Source organism: Homarus americanus, unplaced genomic scaffold, assembly GCF_018991925.1.
Source record: "Homarus americanus isolate GMGI-L3 unplaced genomic scaffold, GMGI_Hamer_2.0 scaffold25013, whole genome shotgun sequence".
Lineage (NCBI taxonomy): Eukaryota > Metazoa > Arthropoda > Malacostraca > Decapoda > Nephropidae > Homarus > Homarus americanus.
In genome coordinates this window covers 2340787-2360340 of record NW_024722158.1, presented here as the reverse complement: position 1 = coordinate 2360340, position 19554 = coordinate 2340787, and the positions used below count along the sequence as shown (strand labels likewise).

General features: G+C 42.8%; 2 protein-coding genes across 2 annotated transcripts in view; both read right to left on the bottom strand.

Moving 5' to 3' along the window:
• The window catches only part of LOC121862007, a 101044-nt gene that overhangs the window by 74557 nt on the left and 6933 nt on the right, over nucleotides 1-19554 (bottom strand). The gene's annotated exons all lie outside the window — the stretch shown is intronic.
• On the bottom strand, nucleotides 229-963 carry LOC121862005 (tigger transposable element-derived protein 1-like). Its single transcript, XM_042359934.1, has one exon. It carries the CDS (start codon nucleotides 961-963, stop codon nucleotides 229-231), a length of 735 nt encoding a protein of 244 aa, XP_042215868.1.

Sequence of the window (19554 nt, the reverse complement as noted above, 5' to 3'; positions counted from 1 at the left end):
TCACCTTTTTTCTGAATAACTCATCCAAAGTTGTTTGACGTTTATGGCGCACCTTCTCTTTGTACAGCTCAGTGTAGGAACTGAGAGCATTGTTAACTGCTCTTGCAATCTTGATGTTCCTTTCACGGTTGGGGTCATTATCAGCTAAGATTTGCAGACCTTCCTCTATTAGTGCAAATGCTTTAGACATATCCTTTGTTGTCAATTGAAGTGGAGTGGGTGGAGATTCTATATCCTCCTCTTGTCCTGCAGCTCTCTCTCTTGTTCCATCATCAGATCTTCATTAGTCAAATCTTCTCTATGGGACTCTAGCAACTTAACCACATCATTTTCCACGACTTCTTCAAAGCCTATATTATTTGCAAGTGTTACAATGCCTTGTTGAACTTTCTGTAGACTTTCAGCTTGTGAAAAACCTTGAAATTCATGGACACACTCAGGCCATATGTTTTTCCATGAACCATTCATAGCTGAGGTTTTCACTTCATCCCATGACTCGGCTATATTATCCACAGCATCCAAGATGTTGAACTTTTTCCAGAAGTCCCTAATTGTAGGTTTATCCTCCCCATCAATTGCTTTTATGAGCTGCAAAAAAGTATTCCTAAGATAATATGCCTTAAAGTTAGCTATCACACCTTGATCCATTGGCTGGAGCAACGAAGTTGTGTTCTTGGGGATGTACCTGTACTCCACTCTCACATTATCCAAAAGATCATTTAAATTTACTGGGTGGCTTGGTGCATTGTCTAAGAGGAGCAATGCTTTATTAGATATGTTACGCTTGGCATTATATCTTTCTACAGCAGGGCAAAAATAGTTAGTGAACCAGTCTTGGAAAAGGGTCATAATCATCCAAGCCTTCTTATTGGAATGCCAAATCACAGGTAGACTAGACTTGGCATAGCCCTTGAGAGCCCTTGGATTTTCTGAGTGATACACAAGTAGGGGCTTTAATTTCATGTCACCTGAAGCATTTCCTCCCAGAAGAAGAGTTAAACGATCTTTGGATGCTTTAAAGCCTGTTGCTGATTTTTCTTCAATGGAAATAAAAGTTCTAGCAGGCATGCGCTTCCAGAAAAGCCCAGTTTCATCAACATTGTACACTTGTTCTGGTAACCCCCTTCATCAATAATTTTCTTCAGCTCAGCAGGATATTTATTAGCAGAATCTGTATCAGCACTGGCAGCTTCACCGCTCATTTCTATTTTGTGTAAATTAAGGTATTTCTTAAACCTTTCAAACCAGCCTTTACTAGCAGGAAAAGGTTTAGCCTCAGAAGATGCACCTTCCTCTTCCTGCAAATCATTATATAAACTGATGGCTTTCTGTTGAATAACCATAGTGTTTAGTGGCACATTGAATTTAGTCTGATCTTCAATCCAGACACTCAGGAGTCGTTCCATATTCAGCATCACATCACTTCGATGAAAATACAAGGTTCGAGCAGTTAATGGAGTAGCTGCTTGAGCACTTGACCTAATTTTGTCCTTATTATCACGAATTGTTCCCACTGTTGAAGGAGCGAGACCTAATGTTTTTGCAATCTGGCTAAGTTTTTCTCCGGCATCAAACCTTCGTAACACATCAAGTTTAATATCCAATGTAATGCCTTTGCGGCTTCTTTTTGCACTACTGCGGTCGCTTCCACTTGATGACCTCTTTCCAGTCATCTTGAATAATGGTAATGCACTGTACTGTACTTACTGTATGTTTGTAAAAGTTAAATCAAACAGCTGGGGCTTAAAAAATGCACCCACACTGGATGTAAACAATGGACTGACTCCTCGTGGCGACGCTATGCTCGGCGGTAGCAAACACCAAGAAATCCACACCTAACAAATTATCATTTTTAACAAAAAAGTTGAATTTTATATAGTGATTTTTTTTTAATTGTTAAAATTTACACCAATTTCCGTAAGGGCGGATTTACGGGCCGTAACGCGAAATTAATGGTCGTAATATACAAATTCCGTAAGAGCGAAATTCCGTAACCCGGGCTACCGTAATGCGGGGGATGCCTGTACCCTTATTCAAGATGAGTGGAAAAAGGCCATCAGGTTAAAGTGAAAGCAGTGGTGCTTAAAGGAATTACATCATTAAACTTGGTGCTTTATGGAGGTAACTCCCAGTAACACTGATCACACCAGCTCATGCACCACCCAACATCATTTCTGGTGAGTTATATTCAAGTAGTGTAGCATCACGTAACATCATGAATGAATCATTGTATGTGTTTAAAACTGATTATTTTCATTCATATACAGTACAGGTATGTGTTTGTATTATGTCCTTTGGCCCAAATTTATTTTACTTACAAACGTACAGTAGGGTCGGGATATATCGCTAGATAGGGTCCAACGATGTTCGCTATATACTAAATCGTGATATATAATTACAAATAATCAATGGGGAAAATAGGGTTAGGTTCTGGAGGTCCAAAAAAGTGACTAAACCTGACCTAAGGAGTTAATTTTCTTATTAACTAAAGCACCAATGAACACTAGACTCAGGAACAACAGACTCAGGAACACTAGACTCGGGAACAACAGACTCAGGAACACTAGACTCAGGAACACTAGACTCAGGAACACTAGACTCAGGAACACCAGACTCAGGAACACCAGACTCGGCAGCTGACGAACCATCCTGGGAACACCAGACTCGGCAGCTGACGAACCATCCTGGGAACACCAGACTCGGCAGCTGACGAACCATCCTGGGAACACCAGACTCAGCAGCAGATGCCACACTGCCACCCTCACTTGACAATCCCACACCTCCATAAATGAACACCAAATATATTAGTTACAGTATTTAATCATTTCCATTAAGCTTTCCATTATCTTCACTTCACACGCCACTAGAAACCCATTTACACTCACCTTAGAAGTCGAAATCTGCAGCAGAGTCGGCTGCTTTCTCGTCACTCACTCAGAAAGACTGAGCGGGCGAGCGTGAATGTGTGAGTGAGCAGCCACGGTGGCGCCTCTGGTGAGCAAATAACGCATTTGTTTCCTATGGCGGTACATTTGAAATATTTCCTGCCCGATTTCCCTCGTGAAATAAAAAAAATTAACGCTATATAAAGGAAAATTTTTATAATTTTGGTAAACGGGATATAAAAAAAATCGTTATATGAAGTCTCAATATATCCCGACCCAACTGTATCTCAATATATTTAATGGGAGTCAATGGGAAAAATGGTCCTGTGCTACGGAATTTTGCAATACGGAAAATTTTTCAGAAACCGAATCCTTCCATAACCTAACAGACACACACACACCAGAAAGGGCGGGTCGTGTTGCGTCTCTGTAACAAAGCGTGTTCGGCATTCGGGCCTTCGATGTAGAGCGGCAGAAATTGGACAGTGATTACATAAGTTCGTCAAGATCGTCTTAGTGATGTGAAAGTGTAAATCGAAGTAGGACTTTTAATGCTAGAAACGATTGTATTTTTGAAAGCTCAATTTCCACCGAGTTGGAGGTACAGCCAGGGTCACGAGGCCTATAACCACACAATCACTGCCACATGACAAAGCTTTTATTTTATTTTTTAGGGTGTGGTCACGGCTGTGATAAAGGCCAACCAGGGAGTGTAGTACTGTGCCTTTAGTTAAATCAGTTCATAGTTGTCATCAGTGACCGCAGAAGAGACTGTAAATAACTTAAAGAGAATACATATTGGCAATCAAGCTGGTAAGGACAACTGCCAGCCTATTAGTGTCATAGGTGCCACAGAGACTTTAAATTTTATTTTGTTTGTGTGCTGTCTCAAGGACTGAATCTGTGTTTATAATACACCACTCGCAGGGAGATACAGTGTACACAGTGATAGTTCATAGTGGCATCAGTGATCGCTGAAGTTGTAAATAACTTAAAGTGAGCGCTCACTAGCAAGCAAGCTGGAAAGGCGCAGTGCCAGCTGAAACCAAGTCGTGTCATAGGTGCCACAGAGACTTTAAATTTTATTTTGTTTGTGTGCTTTCTCAAGGACTGAAACTGTGCCTACAATACACCATTCACAGGGAGATACAGTGTACACAGTCACAGACGACAACTCTATAGGCAACAGAGAGTAGCTAAGTACTTTTTCTCTCTTTATTTTTTAAATAGGTGTAGATCTATACACAGTCTGCACCCCCCCCCCCACAACAACAACAACCATGAGTTTGATATGTGATTACTGCACTGCAGGGAGACGTCGGATATGGAGGATACAGGCCTGACTAATGCAACGTTTAGGAAGTTACTAACTGCCATAAAGCATGATGACTGTTGCTGGTATTGCTCTGGCTGCATAGTCAAGGTGAATGAAGCGATTGCAAGCCATAAGGGAACGAGTTCTCTAGGGACGAAAATAGATGAAGCAGGAGCCCTGCTGGTTGACAAACTGAAGCAAGTTGGGAAAGAGATTCTTGCTGAGACTGAGTAAGTAGCTGATAGAATGGAGGTGGTTGCTAAGAGGAGTTATGCTGACGTATTAGGAGGGCCACGGGGGGGGTGGGGGGGAGTAATGCAGAATCAGTACAGGTTCTACAGCAGATTGGGACTTTGAAGAAGTGTGTCGAAGAAATGGAAATTAACGAACCTACTGTTTGGGGAGAGGAGGAACACCAGGAACGGCTCCAGCGCAGGAACAATGTAATAGTTTTTGGAGTCAGAGAGAGCCAGGCGGAGGGAACTGTGAGTAAGGAAACACACGATAAGGTGCTGTTTCAAAATATTTGCACAGAGGTTCTGAAGATTCCAGCAACCCCTCAGGATGTGAGGAGGCTGGGACAAAAGCAGGGGGCTAAGCCTCGCCCCCTCAGGATCACACTAGTGAGTGAGGAGGAGAAATGGCAGGTTATTCGGCAGGCAAAAAACTTAGCAAGGAGCGAGGCATCTCGGGATGTATTCATTCACCCAGACCGCACAGTAATGCAGAGGGAACAGCACAAGATGCTCCTGCAGGACTTGAAGCAGAAGAGGGAGGAGTCGAGGAGGAATGGGGACAGGTGTACATGGATTATACTCAGGGGGAGGGTAGTGGAAACAAGTGTGCCGACACAGGGCCAGTTGGCAGCAGTGCACCCTCCACCCACTCAACCCCCCACCCGGGAGGCGGCACCAGCTCAGCCTACCGGACAGGAGGGAACGAGCGCCGTGTAAACAATGACATTTCTAACCACACCCTGCAAAATACAGAGTACTTAGCAAATGCTGCAGCTTCTGAGAATGTGGGGGAGCGGGTTTATTACTAAGAGCAGAGACGTTACCGAGAACAAATTCTGGCTTGAATGTCATGTACACTAATACTGACACGTTCCTTGATAAGAGAGAGGAGTTTGAAACACTACTAAGAGTACACCAACCAGATATTGTAGGAGTTGTAGAACTGTTGTACAAGAACAGGAGAATCGACCCAGAGGAATGTGAGTTTAGTATTGCTGGATATGACTCATTTACGAACCTAACTCAAGAATCCTGCAGGAGGGGTGTGGTTATCTACGCTAGGCACGACCTTAGAGCCAGCCAGGCGAGGGTACAGGGAGAGGATGTTTTTGAAGAGTCCAAGTGGTGTAAAATTAAATTAAAGGGAGGGGACTTACTTATCGTCGGGTGTATCTACAGATCCCCAAACTGTCGCCCACTAAATCAAAGGAACTTAAGAACCTTAATAAACAATGCGGCGATGCTCAACCCTAGCCACCTCCTTATCAAGGGGGACTTTAACTATGGCGACATCGACTGGAGAAACAAGTCCACCCCGAATGACTTGGAAAAACCCTGCTACTCTTTTTGTAGAAACTCTGAGAGATAATTTTCTGTTCCAACATGTGAGAGACCCAACACATTACAGAGGGGAGCAAACACCCAAGCCACTTGACCTCATCATAACAAACAAGGAGGGTATGGTGGCCAAACTGGAACAACTTGCCCCAGTTGGCACCAGTCACCATACAGTGTTGTCATTCAGATTTAACTGTTACCTAGTTCAAGATAAGGCCAGGCCAAGGTGCAAATATTACAAGGGAAATTACAATGGGATGAGGGAAGAGATGAGAGGTATCAACTGGCCTGACTTATTAAGGAACAAGAACGCAGACACTACGCTGAATATCATAACTAGTAAAATGACCCATTTGATCGATAAATATATACCCAAGACCAAACCCAGTGCTTCTAAGAATACGAGGGGATCACTACACATGAACCATGCGGCGGTCGACAAAATTAAGAAGAAAACCCAGAAATTCAAGATGTGGGTTGGGTCAAACGATGAGCAAGACAGGAGGATGTATGCAAGAGCCAGAAACCAAGCAAAGATAGAGTGTAGGAGGGCTGAAAAGGAGTTCCAGAGGCTGGTTGCATGCGAGGTCAAGTCAAACCCAAAGGCGTTTTACCGCCATGCAAAATCGAAATTGAAAACGCGAGTAGGAGTATCAGACCTGAGGCTTGAAGATGGTAGTTACGCAGATTCTGACCAGGATAAAGCTGAGGCATTGAACAGCTTCTTTTCACTCAGTGTTCACAAGAGAGGATGCAACTAACCTTCCTGCGTTTGAGGACAGACGGTTCGACACAGCACTGACCCACATTGTGTTCACAGAAGAGGGTATTAGAAATAAAATGTCCAGGCTAAAGGTCCATAAGAGTCCCGGACCTGACATGGTGCATCCTAGAGTATTAAGAGAGCTGAGCAACGAGCTTGCAGAGTCCCTAAAGATCCTGTTTTGTAAATGCCTGGATGAACGGGTGGTCCCCAGTGAATGGAAAGTGGCTTATGCGAGTCCTATCTTCAAGAAGGGCGATAGTCACTCCACGAACAACTATAGACCGGTGAGCCTGACCAGCATAATATGTAAAGTACTTGAGAGTATTATCAGAGATGCCGCAATGGAACATCTACTACGAAACAACCTTGTAAAAGATTGCCAACACGGTTTTATGCCGGGGTGCTCTTGCTTAACACAATTGCTCAAGGTATCGGATATTTGGACCCATATTCTGGAACGGGGTGGTAATATCGACAATATTTACCTAGATTTTGCCAAGGCTTTCGACAGTGTACCCCACGAAAGGCTGAAAATCAAACTGGAAGGGTACGGAATTCGGGGAAATGTCCTAGCGTGGATAGAAGACTTTCTACATGACCGCAAGCAGTGTGTGGTGATTAATGGCACGAAATCGTCATCTGTACCTGTAACAAGTGGGATACCACAGTAGGGTGTGTCATACGGAGGTGAATTTTTTTTTTTTTTGAAAAATCGGCCCATGGTATTAATGATGTAGTTCTATGTGCAGAATCATGTGATATCTTCAGATTTGAAAAGTTTTCATTTTTTGCTAGGTAAATTTTAACTTGAAATCTTATAAAAATTCAGTATTCCCACCCTTTTACCAACACCACTAAATAGCTTATTTAAAGTAAAGTAAATGTATCAGGTTAATTTATTAGGATGAAAATGATCCAGAATAGTGAAACGAATGATCTTGACACATTTATTAAATTTAATATTCCTTTAGAAAACAAAATCATCAAATACAAAAACCGGTTTTACTACTACGACCCGGTGTTGCTGCACACCATAGAGAACATGTCTTTCTTGCTTCTGTTTCTACTCATCACCTCCCTGCTGACCACCTGAGCTCGGATGTAGCCTTCCCTCCTCTCCTGGCTGTACACGTGACTGCTGGCCTCGCTCACTTGCTGTACACAACGCTCTATACTCTGGGTGTGCGAGGGCCAGGCAGGGACATGCATGGGGTTGTCCAGGAAAGCTCTGACTTGAACATTGGTGAGGCTGCAGGTAAGAGGGGGCTCACTGTCAGCCTGGATGTTATCCAGATCTATGAGATCAGTGAGGGTCTTGGCACCTAGATTGACTTCAGGAGTCTTCCTGACCCTGAAGGAATCGTCACCAACTGATTCGTCATGCCCAGATCCTCTCATAAGTCTCATATCCAAGATCTTTTTGACTGCCACTCTTCTCTCCTCCTCATCCTTACTGCAGAGCATTGTCTGCAGAACTGCCTCGGGATGAGCATACCAGGAAGATCTCCTCACAGTCTGCTCCACAATCTGAACAACCTTCCTTGGCTGACTCCTCAGGAGCTCAAGCTGGAAGAGAACATGCCTCGGACCTTCGGAGAACGATGACTTGACCTTGGTGTTGAACCAATTTGGCAAGTAGACACTCACGATGAATTGGACAATAAGTCTCAGGTTGTGAAGCTGGTTCCCTTTCAGTTTATGATGAGCGACCCAAATTCTGCAGAACCTGGAGAGCCTTTGTAGAGCCACCTAGAATGTGAGACTGGACCTATCTGCAGGTAAGCAAGTCTATCAGGCATGACCCCAGTTTCTGATGGCACTGCAAATCATGTAACCATAGTGTACTGGGCTACTCAGGTCGTCAATGACAGTATGTAAGCTCAACGCAGTGGAGGGCTAACCTGTGATTTTTTCAAAGCTCGGATTTGCCTTTAACTCAGTGGCAGAGTCCAGCATCTTGCCAAGAGGACCAGACCATCTGTTGTTTGAAAGAGTCTGCCATCCAGCTCCTGGATCAGATGTCTGAGTGGCAACTCGCTGGTGTGGAGGTCACAAACAATCCAGACCAGCTTCCTCCCAATCTTCCGCTCTATCCACTGTATGACCCCCCCTTGCCACCCTGTGTTCGTGTTGGTGCTGTCCCCTCCAATGGCCTGCAGGGTCTGGTCTACGTTCCTCTCTCTGAGCCAGTTCACAATGTTATCTGCCATTATCTCAGCTGGTTTCCTGATGTCATCTTTCTCTGGAGTGAAATGCCACAAATACTTCCCCCCTGGTTCACTGCAGCAGGAGTAGTGTTCCTCCTTCACCATGGCAGGGAACAACTTGTCAGAATTTCCAACTTTCATGAACACTTTAGTGTCATCCCTTCTCCCATCAAAGAACAAACAATTGATTCCATTTTCTCTTATCCCCTTATCAAACTCCTCTTCTAGGTTACTGACAAGTTTCTCCTGAGCTCTCCTTACTTTGTTATGATCTATCACCAGGTGAATATCATCAGGTGTTATCAAACCACCGTCAATCCAGGCAGCTGTTGCTATCTCTGCAGTTTCTCTGAGACTGAGTGTGAAAAGTCATGCTGGCCAGAGCTATGCTCGCTGACATTTTCCTATTTCCCTGAATCTTATGCCTGGAAGGTTTGGGGATCATTATTTTCTGCTAGGGACAAAGTCATCATTCTCCTGGTCAGCACCTCGGATCAGCCATGGGGGAAGCCATTAAACCTAATCAGTTGACCTCCAATCATCGGCCTTTTTTACCTCACCCTGGGCCTTCTCGTCTCTTTTCCTCGGCACCTTTCTCCCTCTTCTGTCTCTCTGTGGCAGCCTCCTGTCTCTTGGACTCCGGAATATCTTGGCTAGAAATCATGAGAGCCCCTATACTGCCAGTCTTCTCTCTGTGCTTTGACAAATGCCAGTTCGATCATAGGAATCTTCAGTTCACGCTTGCAAATACAGGAGATGTGGGCCTCGGATTTACAGTCACGATCGCATCCAAACTCAGGACAGAGAACAATTGGGCACTTGCACGTAATTATGTCAAATAACTGGTCCAGTTGCTTGGCAAAGCTGTCTTTAACTGCAAGTTTTTCTCTCCCAAGAGAGATATCTCTTGCCTTTTCCCAACTGGCTAGCAGTCTCTCAACACCTTCTTCTGACTTGTTAAGTGACTGAGGCTTGAACTGAGCGTTAGCCAGGAGTGTACTGTGCCAAGACAGCTTTGGTCATATCACTGGCAATGTCTTTGTTTGTGTAAGTTCTTTGGTTCTTTTCACTGATTTGCCTGATTAAAACACCGTATCTCAAAGCATCTCTCAATGTAGGCAACTCCGACTTCAGGAGCTCTCTCCCAGACCCAAGATAGTGACTGAGATGGCTGGATCTTTGGTTCCTCGTCCTGACACAAGCAGCCATCGTAAATATTATCAACTTATAAATGCATCAGAATCTGAAACCGAAAAAAATATTGTTAGTTGGGTTGTTAAAGAATGAAGTCAGAAAGCAATGTTCACTATTTAATTGTTATGCACTAATGCAGCTGTACGTTAGATTTTCGATAAATTTCACGCTAAAATTTACCTAGCAAAAGGTTGCAAAATATTGAAACTGAAATTATTTTCTGTTTATACACACTAAAATCTACCAAAAAAGTGATGGGCCATTAGTTTTAGCTGATCTTCCCTCCTATGACACACCCTAATACCACAGGGCAGTGTATTGGGCCTGACGTTGTACACTCCTCCATACAATATCCTTGACCACCGAAGGGTCAAGACGTACCTGGCGCTCCTCTCGGAGCAGCCAAGTCAACTGTTATGTTGGCCCATACCAACTCCCTCCCCTGAACCCTCCTCCCCACCGGAATATCAACAAGTTCACGCCAGAAGTTACTATTTCATTTAGGAAAGAAATGGAACCAGTGTTAAACAGAGGTGAACAGTGCTTAAGTCAGTGAGAACAACTCAACAGTAACAGTGGTACCCAAGTTGACCTTTCACACAGTGAGGTCCCAGGTACCCAGTGATAACGGCCCGTGAGACCCAACTACCAGCGATGTGTTAATCCGTCTACGATAGGAAGGCCTGGAACCACACCTCACTCATATAACACCATCTGTGAGGGAATTACTACACCACGTGAGGCCCCTCATAACACCATATGTGAAGGAGTTACTACACCACGTGAGGCCCCTCATAACACCATCTGTGAGGGAATTACTACACCACGTGAGGCCCCTCATAACACCATCTGTGAGGGAATTACTACACCACGTGAGGCCCCTCATAACACCATCTGTGAGGGAATTACTACACCACGTGAGGCCCCTCATAACACCATCTGTGAGGGAACTACTACACCACGTGAGGTCCCTCCTAACACCATCTGGGAGGGAGTTACTACACTACGTTTTTGCTGTTCAACACCTACATTAATCTGTATGTTCACTGTATGTTCCTTTACCTTTCTCTAACGAAGGCTTTTGTTAAACCACCAATGTATGTAATAAGTCATTTATGTCCAATGTATATTTTCAGCCTTCGGGCTGCAGAACTTTGTCAATAAACCGTCAATTATTATTATTATTATTATTATTATTATTATTATTATTATGTTTGCCGATGATGGCAAGTTATTTCGGGAAATTAAGAACCAAGCGGACTGTGAAGAGCTGCAGAAGGACCTCTGTGGGCTCCAGGAATGGTCGAAGAAATGGCTGCTGAGATTCAATGTCACGAAGTGTAAGAGGATGCACCTGGGGCGTACCAACGGTAAGGAGGCGTATCATATGTCCCAACGGGATAAAGAAAATGCATGAGTTGAGACTGTGTGTGAGAAGGACCTAGGTGTGTATGTTGACAATGAGCTGAAGTTCTCGGGCCATTGTGAGAACAAGGTAAATCAGGCAAATAAATTATTGGGTCTTATAAGAAGGTCGTTCAGATATCTAGACGGTCCGTCCCTCGTGACGATCTTCAGGAGTGAAGTGCTTCCCCATCTGGAGTACTGTCACCCCATCTGGTCCCCGAGATATGCTAGGGACTGTCAGTTGGTTGAAAATTTTCAAAGGAGGGCCACCAGACTGGTGCCTGCACTTCGGAACCTCAGCTACCCCGAGAGATTGGAGCGCCTGAACTTGCCTAGCTTATACTACAGACGGGCAAGGGGGGACCTAGTTGAGGTGTATAAGCATCTCAGTGGGCACTACTCAGTTGAGTGTCCTTACTTGGAGCTGGCGGACACTCGCCCCACAAGGGGTCATAGCTCAAGATTGAAGAAGCCGCAAGTCCAGAAAACCGTGAGGGCAAACTTTTTCGGAGTGAGGGTTGTGAACTCTTGGAATAATCTACCAGAGTGTGTTGTGACGGCACCGAGTGTGAGCTCTTTCAAGAGAAGACTTGACCAACACTGGAGCGGGTTCAGGTACATTCAGGAGCCGGTGCATGCCCAGTATTTGCCAACAGTGCGTGACAGAGACGTGACCGATCGCCCGGGCGGCTAGCGAGCCGATCTTTTGGTGAAGAATATAAATGAAAAGAGACGTGATCGATCGCCCAAGCGGCTAACAAGCCGATCAGTGGCGAAGAGGATAAAAGTAAAAGTAAATAACCCAGGGGATGCCTGTGCTGACCATCATAAAAATGTCCAAAGACGCAGCAACAGGTGACAACAATATACCAATGAGCATCATTAAGAAAGTAGCCCACTTATTACTACCTGTTCTCCTACACATTTGTAACTCCTCCTTCACTAGTGGTGTCTTTCAGGATTAACTGAAAATTGCTAAAGTTCACCCAGCATATAAAAAATCTGGGGACAAAGGTCTCTTCAAGAATTACCGCCCCATATCAGTCCTCCCAGCCTTGAGTAAGATACTGGAGAAGCTAGCATGTTATAGACTAAATTCCTTTTACAATGCCAATAACATCTTCACAGACTCTCAGTTTGGATTTAGAGCGAGAAGGTCGACTGAGTGCTCTGCTATCCTTTACTAATGACATCCTCAACTCCTTTGATGACAGTCAGTTCACAGTCGGAATATTCCTGGACCTCTCTAAAGCCTGATACTGTCGATCATACCATCCTCCTGTCAAAGCTTGAACACTACAGCACTAGGGGCTTACCCCATAATTGATTTACCTTGTACTGTACCTGTCTAACAGGAAGCAGTATGTCTGTTATAACAATTATCAATTTTGTAGGACATCCCTCAAGGCTCCATTCTCTGTCCTGTATTGTTCTTGTTGTACACAAATGATTCACAGTAAACTCTTGATAACTCGGCATGAGATATCTCGGAATTTCATATAATTCGGCAGGTATATGGTCTCGGAATTTGTTATAAAATAACTTGGGAAATGCCAAGTTATATAAAATTATCAAGAAAAATCTTGGCATATTTGGCCAAGTGGGTAACACCTCCACACAGCACTCCACACTTGGTCAGCCTGGTGTTTGTTATTGTTGTGGTCGGGTGTGTGCTGGGTCACTCCACCCAGTGCATGGGCGTGGGAAGGGAGGGTGCCCAATAATTTGGGTATAAAGTACTATACAATACACCACAAAGTATCTAGGGCACCAGAGTTAATAAACATCACTCCCTGGTAATATTTGGTTCATACGGTACTAACCCAGTAACACCCAACAACCTCCCCATTCATGTCAGGTCGGCCACTGTATGCAGAACATCACCGCTATTATGGTAAATCCATTGTTGTAGACTTTATTTAATTTATAGTGCAATTCCTTTAATATGAATTCCAACTACAGTGTCTGGATCTTCCAGGTATCCCAAATTGTCGCCTTTAGTAAAAAATTTAATTTAGTCCAACAATCTGAAAGCAACTGAAGTCATACATTCATGAGTCTGATATCAGTAGCGCTGTAACCGGTGCCGGACCATAAAAATTTCCGGACCATGGAAATTCACCCTTTTCCTAGACAGATAGTGACTTGCGCTTACATTAGCACCACTTTCACTGCTTCATGGTCTCTTTGAAGACATATTGAAGGGTTAAATGTCGTACAGTAGCTTCTCAAATTTCGCGAGTTTTTAATTCACCCTTATTTATTTGGACACAAAAAAACACTACAGGTTGTACCTCTCTAGTCCGGCAACCTCGGGACCTGACCGGTGCCGGACAAAGGAAATTTCCGGACCATGGAAATTCACCCTTTTCCTGGATAGATAGTGACCTGTGCTTACGCTTGGAAGCACTAGCACCACTTTCTCTGCTTCATGGTCTCTTTGAAGACATATTGAAGGGTTAAATGTCGTACAGTAGCTTCTCAAATTTCGCAAATTTTTAATTCAATGTACAGTATTTTATTGGAACACAAAAAAAAATTAATAAAAATTTTGACGGCGGAAACTTGAATTTCGACGGGTTTGAATGGCCCGCCAACGTGCAGACGACATGCACAATCGTGTAAACAGCGTCATTTCTCTTATGTGCAAAAGATTCATTATTATTTATTACTGAATGTCTTTTTTATTGAATTAATGTTTATGTGTGCAAAATGAACAATACAATTCATTAATAATACGTAAATATTAAAACACACGAGGAAATGAGACAGCATTGTTTTCGTTGATTACAAAACCAGTGACTGAGTGGTTCTACATATAAAACTGAAGGAAATAAGACCCTGGTTGTAGCTGTAGTAAAATGAATGTAAAAAATTAATATGGTTGTTTTAAGTAATGTTATTAAATGTTAATAAATGGAACAATAAAAGTAGCAAACCATTAATGTTAAAGAAAAAAAGTGAGACTACGCGTATGTAAGTGAGCACATGTAAAAACATATCATCATTACTCTACCTAAGAATATGAAAGCAACACTTATTTACTGTTCATATATATTGAAGGGTTAAATGTTGTACTCTGTACTGTATAGACAAACGGAGAAAGAGAGTCGAACTGCCGGATATAAACAAACCCTAATTTCCCGCGGCTTTGTTGTTTTGTTTTTTACGGAGATTAGCCCACCCGGGCACAGGTCACTGACCCACATTGGAGCCTGAGGGGCGAAAATGCAATACTCCAATAATAATAATAATAATTCAGATAAGTAAAAAAAAAAAAAAAAAAGCTGCTTATCTACCTACTGGACAAACTAAAATCATTCCGGACCATGGGAGTTTCCGGACCACAGAATGCCGGACTAGAGAGGTACAACCTGTATGTATACATACATACATACATACATACATACATACATACATACATACATACATACATACATTATACATACATACATACATACATACATACATACATACATATATATATATATATATATATATATATATATATATATATATATATATATTTCATGTAAATCCTAATGGCGAATGGATAAGATAAATCTTGATAAAATCACAGGAAAAATTTAACAATTACCTTAGCTAGTCTTTATTCAAGACATCTTCAGAGCCTCTGAAGTAATGTGGCAAACAGCTAAGTGATTTATATATATATATATATATATATATATATATATATATATATATATATATATATTGAACCCCACCAATTGTCATGATCTACCTACCTTTTCTGAACCCGCCATCTATTGTCATGATCTACCTACCCAGCACACGAAACCTGCGCATCTAGGGGCGAACACAGTATGACTCGTCTTGAGTTCTACTCCCGGGTTTCCCTTCTCCATATCCTGGTTGTTCGTCACCTCCTCAAAGTCTTCTTTGTCAGCTCAGTTCGAGAGAGTTCAGTTCACTCTGGGAAGTGACCACAGGATCATCTATCCTCTAAACCTACTGCACAGTGACTACCTACCGTCTACTACAATACTCAGCCTTACTCGTCAGCCATCTCAGCTCACTTAAGTATTTGTAATCTTATATTGCCTCCGCCTCCACCTTGCTTCAAATTATTGCATGTTGTATAAATATGTATACACTGTTAATGTTTAGGTTAAGTATGGTTAAGGGTAAATTATAAGCTGAATATTTTGTTAAGGAATTTATGGTACTTTATTATACACAACAAAAACTCTCATCCTTTGTCTACCCTTTATAGTCCGATTGTCTTTGTTTTTTTTTGTTGTTGCCCGTTGGAATCTGGGTAGACACTAAAAATAGTATATATATATATATATATATATACAGGTGCTCCGACTTCTGACGGGTTAGGGACCAAATCCAGGTAAATGAAGATCGAATGGTCGTAAGTCCGACATAGATTAAAAAAAAAATTTTTAAATAAACAATCTACAATGAAATACAGTACATTACAGTAAAAGAAATAAATAATGAGGAATGGATACAGTACAGTGAACCCTCACTTTACGCGGTTAATTGAACCAGGCGTCAGCGTAAAGTGAACAACATAACATATGGGATTAATTGAAATAGAGACGGGCGACCCCAAACTCCACTTTTCAGAATACATACCTCGTTGTAGTAAAATTACTTCTTAATTTTATGATGGTATGCACACACAATTAATAATTAAGAGAAATATCAATAATATTAGGTTTTTAATACTTACATTAGTAGAAAAGATGGCTGGGTACGGGGATGGGGGTTGGTTCGAGCAGAGGGCAGATTATTGGCCCTCACCTGTATCACTTGTCACTATCCAACAGAGGCTTGCAGGGCCTCTTTGTCAAACCCTCAAAGTCCATATAAGTCCATGCCTCCCTATCATTATCACTATCACTGACTTGGGCGGCTGGTGGTGTGATGAAAGAACTTCGGTAATGTTTTGATGACTGGCGACCTTATGCGCACCCTGCCTGCCCGCTCTCCGGCGTTAAAGGGTACACACACGCGGAAAGTGAGCATTCCGTGTTCAGCAGGTTACATAGCGTGAAGCGGCGTAAAGTGGGACGAGCGTGGCGAGGTTGACTGTACAGTGAAAGTAATAAATAATGAGGAATGGATACAGTGTGACTGAGCATTTACCTTTAATGTAGTCAGCTGAATGCACACGGGGCCCCATAATTTTCTAATTATACATGGAACTACATTAACTGGAAACGTTTGGTATAGAAAATGTGTATAGAAAAAAAAATAAAAGTCACAACTCTCTGACGGTCGTAAGTCCAAGCAGTAAATGAAGTCGGGGACTACCTGTATGTATTAATGTATACACCTAGACCCCAACTTACGACTGCTTCAACTTCGACCGTCGGACTTTCGACGCCGCCAGATTTTATTTAAAAAAAAAAAAATTTCTTCAAATGACCGCATTTTCTATACGAAACGTTTCCAGTTAATGTAGTCTCCATGTATAATTAGAAAATTATGGGGCCCGTAAAATAGTCTTTCAATCATTACTTTCACTGTACTGTATCCATTCCTCATTATTCATTACTTTTACTGTACTGTATTTCATTGTAGATTATTTATTTATTTAAAAAAAAAAAAAAAAAAAAAAAAAATTATCTATGTCGGACTTACGACCTGGATTTGAGTCTAACCCCGTCTAAGTCGAGGTCTAGGTATATATATATATATATATATATATATATATATATATATATATATATATATATATATATATATATATATATATATATATATATATATATATATATATATATATATATATATATGATTGTACTTAGCCGGTCAATTGAACAGGGTCCGCGTTAAAATGAAAACGCGTTAAGTGAATAACAGAACATATGGGATTAATTCCAATAGAGACACCAGCCCCCCCAAACTCCACTTTTGGCGACAAATAACTATGTTGTGTAAAAATTCTATCTTAACTTTATGGTGGCATGAAAACAAGTAATATAGAAGAGGTTAGGTTAGGAAAGATAAAGGTTAACATAGGAAAAATAAAGAATAGGTTAAAAACGAAAATTTTTGAGAACACTCACGGTAGTATGAAGAGATGGGTTACATCCGGGGATGGAGGCTGGTTCGAGGCAGGGCAGATTACTGCCCCTCAGGTGAATCACCATTACTAGGTGAATCAATATCACTGTCACTTACAGTTGTCATGGCTTCCCTGACAAATCCTCAAAATCAACTTCACTATCACTATCACTGGCTTGGGCTGGCTGTGGTGGGTTCTTGGCCGAACCGGTTATGCTTTGCTGACGGCTGGCTTTGATGTTGTCATGATACACCGTGATGTCGGCTCCATAGCCTGCACCAGTTGCGCCTGACGCAAATAACTCACCAGCAAAGTTTCCCTTTTGCCAGCACCCTGTTCTGGCAATACCTGATAGATGAAGCACCTGCAGACTTTGTGATCTTCATGTGCTCCTTTATCTTGGCTGCATCTTCTTTATTATGCGAATCGTAGATTCGTTGGCGCATCGCTCTTTGTGCCTGAGATCAACAGCGTCTTCCTTTCTCCAAATCTTGAACAATTTGGTACTTCACCTCGTAGCTTAATGAGCCGTCGTGTCTTCTTTGGTTTAGTGCGCTGGGTCCAGGTAAGAAGGTTTCTCTCTGGGGTGGTGGTCGGCGGAAGCCATTTTACGGAACAATGGATGCGCGTTAACCCGGCGTGGCCTTGGGGATGAAACTGCCGCGGCTAGGTCAACGTCGTCTCTCCTCCTCCCTCCTCCCGGGGTAGTCACGTCATAATACTTTAAGCCAATTACAGCTAGCAGCAGAGGGGGTAGGGCTGCATGGCCAATCACAGTCCGAGACGTCATATGGCGTCAGTGATAACAAACAAAGACACACACTGCGCAACCTTACCGCGCCGCTTACCCAAGCGGAGGAGGAAGGCAGGCAGGCAGGCGGGTGGTTGGCGTGGCGGGCGTGGGCAAAATCTAAAAATAGCATCCGAGGCGGACACTCACCGCGTATATGTGGAAAAAACCGGCGTTAAGTGAAGTTCAGCTTTGGCAAGACACGGCGTATATGCAGCGTTAAGTGGCTAGCGTTAAGCAGGGTAAAACTGTACAGTATATATATATATATATACAGTAGATGTATATATACAGTCAGTCCTTAACATGCTGGGTTTAGCATACCGGATTTGCAATCTGGCGGGTTGGCCTGGGTGGAATATTCTGTACATTGAAGTAATTGAAGTACAGTTGGGTCTCACTACCTGGATAATATAACCCACAGGGTACCCATGAAAGTGAAAGCAGCGTAAATGAACAACATAACATATGGGATTAATTGAAATAGGGACCGGGCCGACCCCAAACTCCACTTTTTTGACGACAACTATGTTGTAGTAAATATTATCTTAACATGATGGTATGCACACAATTAATAATTAAGAAATATCAATAATATTAGGTTTTTAACACTTACATTAGTAGAAAATATGGCTGGGCACACGGGGATGGGCGGTTGGTTCTGAGGCAGAGGGCAGATTATTGGCCCTCACCTGTATCACTGTATCAATTGTATCACTATCCACCACAGAGGCTTGCAGGGCCTCTTTGTCAAACACCCTCAAAGTCCATATAAGTCCATATCCTCACTATAATTATCACTATCACTGACTGGCGGCTGTGGTGGGTGAAGAACTGGTAATGTTTTGATGAGAGGCGACTTGTACTGCTTCATGCTCGCCGCACCTACTTATGGCGGATGGCGGGAGAGATGGCGGGAGGTTTGGATCCAAAATGGCGGCTCGCCAGCGCTCTCTCGTAAAGGGGTACACGCACCCTGAATGTGAGCATCCTGGGTTCGGCAGGGGCACATAGCGTGGAAGCAGCGGAATGTGGGGCGGCGTAAAAGTGAGGTTGACTGTACATTCAAATGGCGCTGACATCGCCTGCGCATCGCATCCGCCACCAGCAGCGGCTCCCTCACTCAGTCGGTCTGCGCTGTAACCGCAGCTTGTGTTGACATCAGCATTGTAGGTCGACCCTGATTTTTGCAAAAAATAGTTAATTTACCCTTAGTAGTATTCCCTGGTTTATAGGTCATTAGGATTTTTGAGGGTATTGGAACAACAAACCTTCAGTAAAACTCGTCCTATAAACTGAGCTCCTGATGCCTGAAACACCGATTGCGAGCAAATTGTTTTATCATTTATTATTCTGACACTTTATAC

Bases quoted from the DNA above. Each gene is read 5' to 3' on its own strand.
- LOC121862005 (XM_042359934.1), bottom strand. From the start codon at position 963: ATGAAATTAAAGCCCCTACTTGTGTATCACTCAGAAAATCCAAGGGCT.